General features: G+C 35.9%; 1 protein-coding gene across 1 annotated transcript in view; it reads right to left on the reverse strand.

The window, feature by feature from the left end:
* Positions 1–15038, reverse strand: part of LAMA2 (laminin subunit alpha 2) — a 500973-nt gene extending 485935 nt beyond the window's left edge. The window contains exon 1 of the mRNA XM_077775991.1: positions 14999–15038. Coding sequence (XP_077632117.1) covers positions 14999–15038 — 40 coding nt within the window. The remainder of the gene's footprint in view (positions 1–14998) is intronic.
* Positions 15039–15054: the final 16 nt, after the last annotated feature.

The raw sequence follows: 15054 nt of genomic DNA on the forward strand, positions 1-15054 counted from the left end.
AGACCCAAGGGCTTGATGTGATTTTCACTGTAGTTGGTAGAGAAACTAGTATGTTTTTTTTTTTAATGTTTTATTTATTTCTAGGAGAGAGAGAGACAGCGCGAGCAGGGGAGGGTCAGAGAGAGAGGGAGTCACAGACTGAAACAGGCTCCAGGCTTTGAGCTGGCAGTCAGCACAGAGCCCGACGCGGGGCTCGAACCCACGAACCGAGAGATCATGACCTAAGCGAAAGTCGGACGCTTAACCAACTAAGCCACCCAGGCGCCCCGAGACACTAGTATGTTTAATGTGAATGAAGACATTCTCTTGTGGGGAAGTATTTGTTTTATAGTGAAAGTGCTAAAATCAGCCTTCTCTGTCTAGGTCTTTGGATCTCCTATGCTAAAAGAGAAATCACACACTGCACTATAATAAACACATTACATCCTGGGTACAATATGTGTTTGTGGTCCCTAAAATGTTTTCCAGAAGATTAAGTTGATTTTGCGTGAATCACTTGGAAAATTCCTACAAGTGATTCTATCCAAAAAGTAATCTCCCATCTTGCCAAAGTTCTTGGCCAATACAGAGATTCTGACTATACCATCATTTCAGGAATATTTAAAGAGGTAGAAAACAAATGAAAGGATTATACACTCTTCAACAGACATTTTTGCCAACATTTCTTTCCTTGTGGAAATAGGGTTTAGTTTTTTTTTTGTTCTGTTGTGGGTTTTTTTGCATCTAGGTTTAATAAAGAATTAAAGTTTAGTAAAACAAGAGCTTTGACAGCTGATTCTTTAAAGTACTAATTAAGGATGTATCTTTGGATTCTTGTAGACGTGGAAGCAAATACTGGCAAGCCTTTCAGTCTTTCATTGGTATAATAGGACTAACAACATTTCAACTCTCTCAGGGTTATGATTAAATTGGATAATGTATGTAAATTACCCAACAGTTATAGAACTCTTGTCTCCTGTGTGGCTTTGTACTCTTCATTTTCAGTACTAGAAGAAAATGAACATCTCTTACCTTTACCAATCTTTTTTTTTTTTTTTTTTAAGTTCAGCAGAGCAGCCTTACATTACCTTATACCCCAAAGGAGTAATCTTAAGATCAAAAAGATGGACAGCAAGGCTTACGTCAGTGAAGACATGCAGGGTTTCTGCAAGCTTTGGTGCAAAGATTAATACCAGCCTCCGAGGCAGCATCAGTGTCCCATGGTGCAGTTAATGACACCATGTGGAAGAACAAAATAATCATGTTGTCATTGTCTCCCAGAGCTCACTCCTGAACTCTCCTGTGTCGTAAATGTTTGCTCTTTTCATTCACACTGTACAGATACTAAAATGGTGAAGGAAGTTTCTCGAGGATGTATTTCATTAGGTTGAAAACTGCCCATAAAATCTGACAATTCATGTCAGCATCGCTGCCGGGAAGCCCATAAAGCCCGCATACCATGGCAGGTTGCGTGAAACACCAGCAGCGTCTCCATCAGCTGATGAATCAACTGCACCCCAAAGACAAACTAATCAACACAGACCATTTTACTGACAATATGTTTGTGTTCTCATATTTCAAAAAGGCAGCTGAGGCATGTCTGATGTGTAGGCAGCTCTCAGGAAAAAATGGCAGCCTAAAATAGAGAAAGCAGGTTTCTAATATTTCTAACTTATTCCTTCATCAGAAGAGCACTGGCCAAAGAGGTTCCTTTCACTAAATCTCCATCAGTGAATAGAATGCTAGACTAGTTACTTGTGATATTTACATTTGCGTGGCAATGGTTTGGTTTAATCCCATGGGAGCCCACACATCATAATCAAATATCATGGGTCAGACACTTCATTTGGAAGAATCACATTTTGAAAGCCATTTAATATGAGTACAATAATATCATCCAGAATCCCCAATTCCGTCAGGATTTATTAAAAGACTACTATGTACCCAGCATACAATCTACTTGGCAAACAACATGGTACACAGGGGAGGCACATGATAGACAAAGTCTCTGTTTCCAGGAGCTCACTCCCCAGTGTAAGAAACAGCAACAGTGGTGCCAGGAGGGCTCTAGGGTCCCTCATACTCCACCTTTCCCCAATAATCAGATAAGAGTAATTAAATCCTCCCTAAATACCATAGCAACAAAATATAATCTATGCAATGCAGATCTTATAGACAAGACTCCTTGGTCCCATTTCGCCAGACTGCTTCCCCTAAGCCCTTCTGCACAGCTACTCAGGCCCATGGTGGGAAACACACATATGAAGCCTGCAGTGGTAATATCATGTGGCAAATGACAGAAACACAAAGTCCTCTATAGACCAAAGTGGTGACTGTTGAGGGATTCAAATTTCAGGAAAAATTGTAGGCAATTCATAAACAGTACAGATACATTCTGCATGCAAATACTGGAAAGTTTAGGAGAAGACAAGCAGCAGAGAAAGCACATGGCAAGTTCCCTCCCAATAACTGCAGAGTTCAGTATGCCAGGAGGATAGGGTGTTAATGGGAGAAGTGTCAAGGCTTAGGTTGGCCTGATGAGCAAGCAGATCATAAAAGGGATCCTTTCTTGGAAATTTCCATATAAACTTTAGACTGGAGTTCATGGGATCCCTCGGTGCAGCGGAGGGTGGGGGTGGGCAGTGGGGGAGGGGAAGCAAGAGTGATAGGAGAAAGGGAAGAGCAAGGAGAGGGTGGCAGATGACTAAGGGAAGAAATATTTAGACTCTGAATGAAGGTACTGGCTGTAGGACTGGAAAGAAGCATATGGATTTAAAAAAGATATCAAAGGCAATATTCACAGGACTTGGCGCCTGATCTGGATGGTAAATGAAAGAGGGCTGCATGGAGTGGCTTGCGGTGTGGATAGCTGGATGAAGGGGACTAGTCACCGAGCTCAGAAATACAGAGGAGAGATGAGAGATCTCACTGCCTAATGCCTGACCTCTAAGATCCAGACAAGCATGTCTAAGTCAATAAAGTTAAATTATCACTCATTTCTTCCTTAAAATATTTATTGACGCAACTGGTAAAAAGATACTCAACTCTATCAGAAAGCAGTTTAAAATATCACATTAAAATTCTACTTAAGTGTAATGCAGAGAACAATACCATTTCCTGTATGGGGTAATAACTACGAATGACATGTCTCTAGCTCTCAGTAATTGAAATCCCATTTCGAAGATTTTATAAGTTGGTTCTTATCTAGGCTGCGATATTTGCTGCCAATGTTGTTTATTTGATTATAGATTTATTTAAAACTGATCTAAACTTTATAATAAATGCTTAACAGTAGGCTTTGCCATCAGAGACACTGATGAACACTTTCTAGTCTTAGAGTTCTAAATTACTACCACAAACTAGGGATAATTATATCATACTTACATATATTTTCTTTAAAAATACCATAAGTGTCAAACAGCGAGTTCTGAACCAGAAGTATAAAAATAGGGAACATCTGAAAATATTATCTTCCCTAACAAAAATAATACTAGAGTTAATAGGTAGGTAAGTAAATATATTAAAAAGCAGAGATACAAAACTTATATATACATTCTTGCCCTGAATTGAGACATCTTTGGCTCAATCTATAGACCTTTAGAGTAAATGAAAAACTTTTCCAGAAAAAAATACTGTACTTTATTCCTTCAACAACAATTTGTAGTTGTAGTTAGCATAGGAACTGGAATTAGATTAAAATTGTATAAGTACTATAAGCTTACTAAAAATATTTGAAAGTAACAAGAGATCAAAAAAATCACTAATACCCATGGGTTTGGTAAGATATTAGTATTAAAATTCCACAAAATAAGCAAGTTTTCTTTATGTCCTCTTAGTACACCAAGCACAATAGATAATGTTAATAAATCAGTTTTTTTTTATTTTAAGGATTATGTAAAGAAATGTGTGAGATGTATAAAGGAAGGAAGGAAGGAAAGAGGGAAGGAAGGAAGAAAGGAAGGAAGGGAAAAAGAAAGAAAGAGAGAGAAAGAAAGCAAGCAAGAAAAAAAGAGAAAGGAAGAAAGAAAAGAAAAAAGAAAAGAGAAGAAAGGAAAGGAAAGGAAAGGAAAAATACAAAAGGAGGAAGGAGGGAAGGAAGGAGAAATAAGGGAGGGAAGGACGAGAGACATTAGAAAGGATGGAAAGAAAAAGAATTTATACAAATCTAACCTCAGAGCCAACATAAAAACTGAGAATACATTCTAGGAAAGAAACCTTAGCATTTTTTACATAAAAAGAACAGTAAAATCATAAGCTATAGAAGTTTTTATTAAAACAACCAAAGTAAAATTTTCTTTCCAGTGCATTTTTTTCCCAAAACAAATGTCTGAAAATTCAGCAGATATTTTATAGAAGTTCTGAATGCTTGTGAGGGATCTGATTATTCTATGAGGTTTTTCTTGATAATTTAGATCACATAAATTGAAACCAGAACGAAATAGTGTCCACAAACACTAACTATAAATAGGTTCTGAAATACATTTAGTGAGAAATGTGTTAAATACCATTTAATAGAATATTATGAAATGTCAGCAGGATATTAATTAATAGTATTTATAACTTGGCAACAATTAGAAAGTGTTCAAATATGAGCATATACCATAAAGGCATAAGACAGAAAAAAATTAGAAATAAGGCCAAAAACGGGAAAATTACATTGGTCCTGATTGGCAAATTAAAATCAAAGCAAGAGAAACAAACTGAATTTACAAGTAAACCTATTATTTATTGAGAAGACAATGTTAGTTTCTGCTAGATGCACAGTCCATAAAACAAACACGATCTCTGCTCTCACAGAAATATGTTCTTGCTAAACTGCCCAGATATACACATGCATGTGAGTCAGTGAGGGCTGAAACATGCTTTTATTTGGAGGAAAAAACTAAGGACGCTATCATCATAAGTGGGATTTGGAAGCTGAATTTTCTAAAACCCTTTGAGAGCTTGCAACAGGTTACATGTTGACCTTGTTCTTTTTCTTGCAACTACCAAATATCTTCCCACCCCCTCCTAAAATTTGGCTAATTTGAAGCTTCTATCATCGGGCTATATCACCTACTATATACCCCATCACTCTCATAAAGCCACTTTCCAGTCACAAATTAAAGTCATGGTTTCCACCATCTTCTCTGCCTCTCCTTGGGCAACTGCAAAATCTACACCTATGACATAACCAGCGTTCAGGTCATTGAGTTCTTCATCAACTTCGTCTATGACTGTCCAACTCAGGCACCCTCTCTCATGGCTCCTTCCTAGACCCAGCATCTGCATCACCCATCTTTTCAGCTAACTCACTCTCGTGACCCATGACATGTCGGGGTTTTTGGTCTCCTCCGTCACCTCCAATGTGCCGTCATTCCAACCTCCCTGGTTTAGTGATTCCATCAGCCATTACTGAAATCAGTGCCTTACTAACCCCTTTAAGCCTTTTCTCTAAGAAAGTTGCTTCACTCATTTACTTAAGACACACTGAAAAATCTGAACTTTCTATCACAAGTATGAGCTCTTGGAGAGCCAGCTCACGTCAAACGTTTCAACCTTCACTCATATTATTATTCTTCTCCCTTACTTTAGTCTAGCCACATTGGCCATTTCTTGAACTCATCAAACCCTTTCTTACCTTTGCGCCTAAGCACTTGCTCATCATTCCACCTGATGAGTTTATTTCCCCAACTCTTGACATGCCAGTCCCTTCCTCATCCTTCTTGTCTCAGCTGTAGGGTCAGCTCCACAAACAGCCTTCCCTGACCATTGTATCTAAAACAACCTGACACAACTCCTTCTATTGTATTGGCCTGTTTATTTCCTTCAGAGAACTTAACCATATATATAATTAACTATTTAATTATTTGCTGGCTCTCTACTGTATAGAGTTACAAGCTACATAAGTACAAATGCCTTATCTACTTTGTTCACTTTTATATTATTAGCAAAGTGTGAAATCATATACAAATTAATAGAATGAAAAGATTTGACTATATACCTATCAAAAGTGTAAAACCACTAAAAAAAGCTCAATGTTTAGCCATCCATACCAAAAAAAAAAAAAATTATATACCAAGTCTACTAATTATGCTCTTATTTTGTTTGATATAGAGAAATTAAAACATATAAAGTTTTTATGTGAAAACTGGTCATAATTAACATAAAAATTGACTAATTAAAAGAGAAAAATCAATAAAACGGGATAAGAACATAAAATAAGGAAAGTGGTATTGGAATGCAATACTTAAAAATTCAAAGTAGCGGGGCGCCTGGGTGGCTTAGTCGGTTAAGCATCCGACTTTCGCTTAGGTAAGGATCTCGCAGTTCGTGGGTTCGAGCCCCACGTCGGGCTCTGTGCTGACTGCCAGCTCAGAGCCTGGAGCCTGTTTCAGTCTGTGACTCCCTCTCTCTCTGACCCTCCCCTGCTCACGCTGTCTCTCTCTCTCTCTCTCCTAGGAATAAATAAAACATTAAAAAAAATATGGTTGTTCTTATAAAAAAAATTCAAAGAAGCATGAAAATCATAAAGCCCAAAACCTCATCTAAAAGAGAATCAGATTTAAATTATTAAATAACAAAAATATGCTAAACCATAAATGAATGCTGAGATTCACAGGTCATTAAGTTATTGAACGTGTCACTGAAGATTGAAAATCTAAAGAATCATGAGATTTCTATACTTAATATCTAGTTCTTACCAACATCTCTCAACTTCATCCTATAGAAATTTTCTTAAAAAGCCAAGTACATATAGTATTATGCTAAGTATAATAGAATTATGTTAAAAAGTATGTAATATGACATATGATATCAGTGAAAATTTCTACCCGCTAAATAATTTCTTTTGATTATATATATTTCAATGTGATAAATGTTTACATGTGCTTCATTCTCTCTACCCAAAAAACTATACCCATGAAAATGCTTTTTAATTATTTCTAAATTTCTACAGAGATGATTGTATGAGATATTGTATTAGATTCCTATTATAAATGTAATTTAAACAAATAGTCTTGATAATATATACAGAACTTACATTTAGTTTAATCTTCAGTATCAACAATGAACTACATAGGTTCAAATGGGAATAATACAAATAAACAAAAAGCACCCAATTAAATATTGATCCAAATTACTGGAAGGAACTCAAAGTGTATTGGATTCTGAATGTATCAAATTCTATCTAGCATTCCTTTAACATAGAGAATATAAACTCTGGCCTACTGCTATGGGAGTGCTTCCATAATCTTGATGTAATACACTAAAACTATCTTCATTCACAAATTTGGATCATTTAGCTAGTGGGAAATGGATTAAGCTAATAAAATGATATATAACCCAAATCCTCAGAGTTTTCCTTGAAATAAAAGTCCCTGATATTCCTTGCTCTTCTTACTTGTCCTTCCCACAAAATTACAGATGTGTAATCATCACACAAAGATCCCTCATCCATCCTTTTGATATAGACCATCAATTTCCAGAAGTTTCAGCCACTACAATCCATTATGCATTATTCCTTAAAGCTCTTTTGTTATAGATATGTTATTATGTGGTTTGTGTCATTGGTATAACATTAACTCTTAAAACGTGCTTCACAAAACCACTCCAGTTTGCGAATATAATACCCCCACTCACTTGAAATTATACCACTAGTTTCTTAAACATCATACTTTTCGAAAAGCCCAAGCTAATTAGCCTTTAGTTCAAATATCTCCAGTTTGGACCTTTAATAATTCACTGGATTTAAGCATCCTATGAAGTTTTCTTTTGCATCTCTTAATAACAGTAATTAAAGGAGAAGAATCAGGTGGAACTAAGAGACTATTCCTCTCTTTCATAGATTTCTTGTTATAGAAATGCTGCTTCTCTCTCTCTCTCCCTCCCTCTCTCTCTCTCTCTTTCTTTCTTGCATACACACCCATAGTAAAGTTTACACTAAAGGAAAACTATCCCTCCTCCATCAAAAAAGGTGACACATTTTTGGTGTGCCTGGGTGGCTCAGTCTGTTAAATGTCCAACTTTGGCTCAGATCATGATCATATGGTTCATGGGTTCGAGCCCCGCATCAGGCTCTGTGCTGACAGCTCAGAGACTGGAGCCTGATTCAGATTTGTGTCTCACTCTTTATCTGCCCCTCTCTTGCTCATGATCCGTCTCTGTCTCTCAAAAATGAATAAATGTTAAAAAAAATTTTTTAAGGTTACAAACTTTCTTTCACATAGCCACAACAGTCAAGCATAACAATACATGGTTAAGGTGACATTAATTTTCAAAAAAAGAGAATAAAGATGCGGGTAGAGTGTCTTTCATGCATTTACTGAGAAGCCCACAAAAAAGACAGAATAGAAATGTAAAACCAGCCTGTAATGATGTGTGCAATATGTTCTCAATATAATATGTATAAGATCTAACATATCAAGTAAATTTGAGTGTAAATTCCCCATCCCCTTTTTTAGTTGCCTAGCAACACAGAGGCCCCAGGAACCACTGTCAAGACAATTTTACTGAAATTTGTGAGAAATAACAGTTCACTCATTGTTAAGTCAGAACCTATCTACATTACATCTAAATTCTTAGTGGATAGGTTTCCAGGTTCCACTGGTCAGTCATGTTTCCATATGAAAAAGAAAGTGCTTTATTTTCTTTACAGCTTTCTGGTCAGAATGTTTATAGCATGATCAATATATGTGCAGAGAAATGTGGTTGTTGTGATTTAAAATAAATAATCCGTGGCACTCACTGCTGGGGTTAAGTGATTTCTTCCACAGAAAGATTTCATGATATATCTCCGGGACGGTTCTTATTGACAAGTAGAGAAATTAAATAGGAACTGTGATATATCTGGCAGATGATTTGCAAAATATTTTTACTTAAAAAATTCAGCTATCTTAAATGAAATTTCCATTATTCTTTTGGATAGCCCTGTACATAACTGAGGATTGGACCCAACTTCAGTTGTAGTTTTTATTCTTTGTAATAGTATATTCAATGAGATGACATATGTGAAGTTTCTGCAATAAAACTATCAGTAAGAAGTGAAAACAAAAAGGACAAAGCCATATGGGAAATCTGAAATCTCATCGCACAAAATATCTACCTAGCGAATCAGGAATTCAACTATTCTTTCTCTCCACTACACAGTAATTAGATACTACAGAACACAGACATTTTATCTAAATTTAAATATGAAAGCCTGATGTGTGTGTTTGTGTGTGTGTGTGTGTGTGTGTGTGTAGTTCTCTCCAAATGCCAACTCCTGAGTTCCATACTTACATACCCAGAATTGCAAAAAAGAAAAAAAGAAAAATTTTTTATCAAAAATTATAATTATTTGAATGTCTTGCCAGTTGTGAACTATTTCTAATTTGCAACATTGCGATGTTGGTAATGGATAGACAGTTGGGCTCACTTACTGGCTGCCGAGGACTGAAGTCAGAGCACAAATTTCCATCCTTACAAATTTCAAACAGCATTACACACCATTGAGATTTCTCACAAATGTCCAAAACTGAAAGACGTGTAACTATAATTGCTAAATCTATTAATGCCAAAGCTCTATCACTGGATTAGAATTTTTAATAGTTGATCCTATTAATTATTCTATACTATATTCTATAATATAAGAATATTCTATTCTTTAAAAAAGGCTAGGAATAGGAAATGCCCAAATAAATGTGCTATGCTATAATACACAGTGGCAAATCCATTCCTTGACTTAAAATAATGTGGACATAAAAGAAGATTACTAGCCTATGAATGTATTTCCCAAGGTGATACTCAAATGAACCTAATTCCAGGATTTTGAGTTCACTGGAAATTAAACACATGTATGGACATCAAGGGCCCATAGGAAATACTTATGCAAATTAAAACTTGGTCAGTTTGCCCAAATAGCTCATCATTTAATTTAGATATGTAATTCCAATATCATTTTATTTTGTTCTATAATAAGTTTCATGGCCAACCACAAGTTTCACCTAAAGAATTTTTTAAAGAAGCTAGCAACTCTCACAGACTTTTATATCCTAACAAAAGAGGAAGAATTGTGGTTTTTTTAGGTTTTATTTATTTATTTATTTATTTCTGAGAGGGGGGAGAGAGAGAGAGAGAGAGAGAGAGAGCGACAGCATGAGCAGGGGAGGGTAAGAGAGAGAAGGAGACACAGAATCTGAAACAGGCTCCAGGCTCTGAGCTAGCTGTCAGCAAAGAGCCCGATGCAGGGCTTGAACCCATGAGCTGTGAGATCAAGACCTGAGTCAAAGTCAGCCGCCCAACCAACCGAACCACCTAGGCGCTCCAAAAGTTGTTTTTTTAATACTTTTTACTTCACTGTTTAATATAAGCAGATTGCTCTATCTTCTTCAATTTATTGTGAGGAATTCTAAAATGAGTTTTTATGTGATGTTACAAAGTATATTTTACTTTGAAAAATCTGTAAAGCAAATATGAAAATGCTTTTGCTTCCATAATAGGTGGTAGGAGTTTCATCCATTTGCATTTGGGGGAAAAAGTTTTACCAAAAAAAAAAATAATGTTTCATATTTCAGGACCACAGAACAGCTTTGAGATCAATAGTAGAAGGAAAAGGGACTGTGTTAGTTGATGCAAATTTCTATTTGTAAACCAGTCATCACTGTCAGGAGGAAAAAAAAATAGAAGAAAACAAATCTAGGAGAATAAAATAAGCTTCCCAGCAGGATTGTTGTTCTCAGGGAAAAAATAATAAAAATCACAAGAAGGGGATTTTTTTCCCTTTTATGGGACAGATTGTGCAATATCCCAAATCCCAAGAATTTACTCTTTGAATCAAAAGCCAACCTACAAGATCGTCTCTATGTTTATACTTGTTTAAATTGATTGGATCACAATCTTCTGTCCAACGCTAAAGAAATAAAAATGGAATGGTCCCCTTTATAATGCTAAAAGAATTAATACCTACATTCTTAGCTTTGTATAGTTTCTTCAACTTTTAAAAGTAGGGACACATGTAGATTGAAATACCCTCTTCATATATATAAAAATATATAATATGGTGCAATTTATGGATGTACTCATGAGTTATCACTTGTAGCTCAAAATATTTTTAGCACATTTGTTTTGGGTAATAAGCGCATACACATGGAAGTATTTCCATTTAAAGATTTCCAACAAACAATGAACTCTCTGATTAAGGCAAGATAAACAAGAGTAGAAGTGGCCTACTTGAAAATAAAACAAAAATACAAACTAGGCTTTTACTTTGGGCCTGGCTTAAGGCAAACTGATAAATATTTAATTACTGTAGCACAAAGAAGTCCACTTCTTCCTAGACACAAAATTCTACAGGGTGCTATTACCTCTAGCTATGGACCAAGGGCTGCCATTTGCAGGATCCACCACAACAGGAAGTTGGAGCACAGAACAACTTAGAAACTCTGGCAGCCAGCCAGACTCTACATGCATATTTATATTTGAAGATGTATGTTTTCTTTGTTAGACACACTGATGAGATATTTCACATGCATCTCACTTGTTGTTGTTTTATTCCTATGAGTTAGAGTAAAATGGTCCTCCATTAAACCATAAATGATCAATAATTAAAATAATTGCTCCCTTCAGGGAACCAATAGGAAATACAGAAGAGAATAATATTTTTTTCTCTAAAATAGCACAGTCCAAGGACCTGAAAAATGGAAAAAGCTAACCTCATATTGTATGCTGCAGAAGCCTAATAAATACAACTCTGAGACAGAGTTAGATAAGATATCCTGGCTGGTACTGGAGCTTTGTATTTGGTTTTAACAGCAACCATAATAAATAGAAAACTTTTTTAAATTATATATATTTATAACTAGTCTTCATCCCATTCTTTAGATTATCTAGAAAACTGGTTTTTATAAATATCAGCAAAATCTGATGTGAAGTAAAAAATAATAAGCTACAGTTTATAAGCACCTATTATGTGTAGGTCCTTAGTATAAATTATCTCTAATCCTTAGGACAATTCTGCAAGGCAGATATTTAATAGATAGAGGATCTAGGGGCACCTTGGTGGCTCAGTAAAGCATCCAACATCAGCTCAGGTCATGATCTCAGAGTTCGTGAGTTCCAGCCCCATGACAGGCTCTGTGCTGACAGCTCAGAGCCTGGAGTCTGCTTTGGATTCTGTGTCTCCCTCTCTCTCTGCCCCTCCCCAACTCATGCTCTGTCTGTCTTTCTCTCTCAAAAATAAACATTAAAAATGTTTTTAAATAGATAGAGCACCTGAGGCAAGAGAAGAAAATGTCTGGCTTTGTAGCATCCCAGCTAGTATCCCAACTAAGAATTTCAGTGCAAACCCAAAGGCTTATGCTTACATAGCCCATGCAGGCAATTTGAATGTTATTTTGTAAATTGATGTTTCATAAACTAAGCGTAAATGAGCATCATGCCTGATTTTCACTTATTCGAAAAAAAAAGAACCTAAACTAAAGCTCGTATGATTCTTTCAGGCATTACTACATCTTCATTCTTTATATTGATTTTGATAATTTTTTTAATTTGAGTGTTTCACATGTATGTTCTTCACTTTCATTCATTTGTTAGAACTCTGGCAGATGGAACCCTATTTTCAGTCATTTTTTAACTGTTTAAAATTGAAATATCAATAAACCTCTTAAACTACCTATTACAGAATTAGAGACACCACATTCAAACATAATCAAAACATCTCTAGATAATAATGATTTCTGAGGAAACTTAATCCAGATACCACCACCAGTACCATACTCTATAGAATGTGTCATAGTGACAAATAATCCTTTGCTGTTCTAGAATCTCAATATATATTACTTCATAAAATAATTTTGTCCCCTTTTTCACTTAATTGTCCAGGAAAGGATAATTTCATTTTTTATTCTCTAGCCTATTAATTTAAATTGAATCTAATAGACTTGTTGAAATGAACAATTTTAACCTGAAGAAATTTCTGAGTTGCCTACATCAAATGTTTCCATTTTAATTTATTTGGCTCATCTTAGGTGAAATTTGATGTGCAACAATATAGAAAATAAATGTGAAGAACCAAATTTCTCTATCCTATAATTTCCAAAAGAAAAAAAAAAAGTTCTTGATTCAGTCTAAGTTCTAAGAACCCATGAGAACTCCAATAACTATTTAATTGTCCATAGGACTAAGCTCACTACCTCTTGAGCCTTTTTCATGTCCATGGTGGCATTTGTGCCACATGTTATTCTGATGCCTCCATCTTATACTGGCCTAACAGGTTTTGCTTAAAAAGTAAAAGTCCCTTAGTAAAACATTTACCCATACAAATATTTTTACTTAATTTGTTTTGCTTTTTACTGCAAATATATTTTATAGAGAAAATTAAATATTATTTTCCCAAGATCACATATCCATAGGCTATGTGCTCATTTGGCATTGGTAAGACTATTTTATTAACACCAAGCAGACATTTTTATTTTCTCTATTAAATTTGCACTGGTTATGTCCACTCTTAAAAGTCCTTCACTTGTGCTTCTGTGGTACACTCTAAATAGACTAAAATCTCAGGGGCTGATTATCAGACCAAATGCTCAACAGTACTTGCACAAGTCAAAAATAACAAGATAAATAAACAAAATAAAACCAAGCAATAACTTAAGTGTCTGGATCCTTTACCCCATGACTTATGCAGATAGACCGTTTGCTCCAGGTCCTTGATTTTTCTTTTAAAAAAAAGTCGTTCTATAGTTTGAAAAGGTAGTTTCTAGTTCTCGTCAGTTCCAATTTTCTCTGAAACAAGAGGGCGAAGTAATATGCAAGTAAATGATAAGTGAGTACTCAACTGCAGTGAGTACTCTGGTTACACCTCCTTCCTTCTTTCCTTGTGGCAATAGAGAAATAAGGGTCTTTGACTCATTCAAAAACCACTAAGAGATCAGTTTATTTCAGGCACTAATCTAAGCCTGGGAGCTCATGGATTGTTAAAATGTAGGGAATTGGAGACCAGCGATGAGAGCAGCCTATTATTTTTCTTCTCTCTGCAAGTGTACAGTGAGCCCTAGTAGGGACTAAAGCTCTAAGGAGAATGTTTACTACAGTTGCAGGCTGGATCAATCCCTAGCAGACCACACACCAGGAGGTCTTTCCTTAATTTAGGAAAGAAGATTCTCTTACTAAACACTTTGAATCACTATAACATTAAACCACTTTATTACTTGCCTCTAAAACTAGGGTTACAGCTTCTAGCTTCCTTTTACTCACAAGTAGGGTGACATCTGAGAATGAAAGTTGGTGCTATTAGCAATTATATCAAGGCGCCAAGTGTCAACTAGCACAGCCCCAGGCATATGAGGACATATAGCCACGTTACCTATAGAGTACTGAATATTTTCTTCCCTTAAGCCCAAACATCTGAAACATACACACACGCATGCGCACACACACACACAGACACACACACTCACACACTTGCAGAATGCCAATTCCATATATTGACTCAACCATAAGAGCTATGCTCTTGGGCAGGTACTGACCGTTTCTTGACCTAATAAAATGAGGATAATAACCCCTGTATTTTAATTTTGTGGTAGTTATATGTTTCTTAATGCAGATAAAGCAGTTGATATGCAATTTTGAACACATTACATAATTAGTATTTTTATATCTATTGTTCATACATGGATTTTCGGCCCTTGGAGGTGCACCAGAGGTCATCACAATGTCTAGATGGTACCAATCCTGACATCATTGGCTCATAAGAAATATCCCTTTATCTGTGCTCACCAAAGGACTTTTAGAAACTTCCAAAAATAATCAGTAATACTGATAATGTGGTAGGGCCCATCCCTAAGGAGAGAAAACAAAACAAAACAAAACAAAAAACTCAAGGCAACCTGGCTATAGGCATACGTGACAACATTTCTACAACCTTGTAACATGAGACCACTTAATCAGACTGCATGTTGGTAAGTATTAACATATATGGGAGACAAATAAATAGAAAATGTATAAAAAACTGGATTTTTTTTCTGGAGGGGGCAAGATGGCGGAGAAGTAAGGAGCTCCGTACTTGCACNCTCGGCGCACCTGGCAGGCAAGCCCCCGCCCATGCGCGCCAGCCTGACC

Source organism: Crocuta crocuta, unplaced genomic scaffold, assembly GCF_008692635.1.
Source record: "Crocuta crocuta isolate KB4526 unplaced genomic scaffold, BGI_CrCroc_1.0 scaffold25, whole genome shotgun sequence".
Classification (NCBI taxonomy): Eukaryota; Metazoa; Chordata; class Mammalia; order Carnivora; family Hyaenidae; genus Crocuta; species Crocuta crocuta.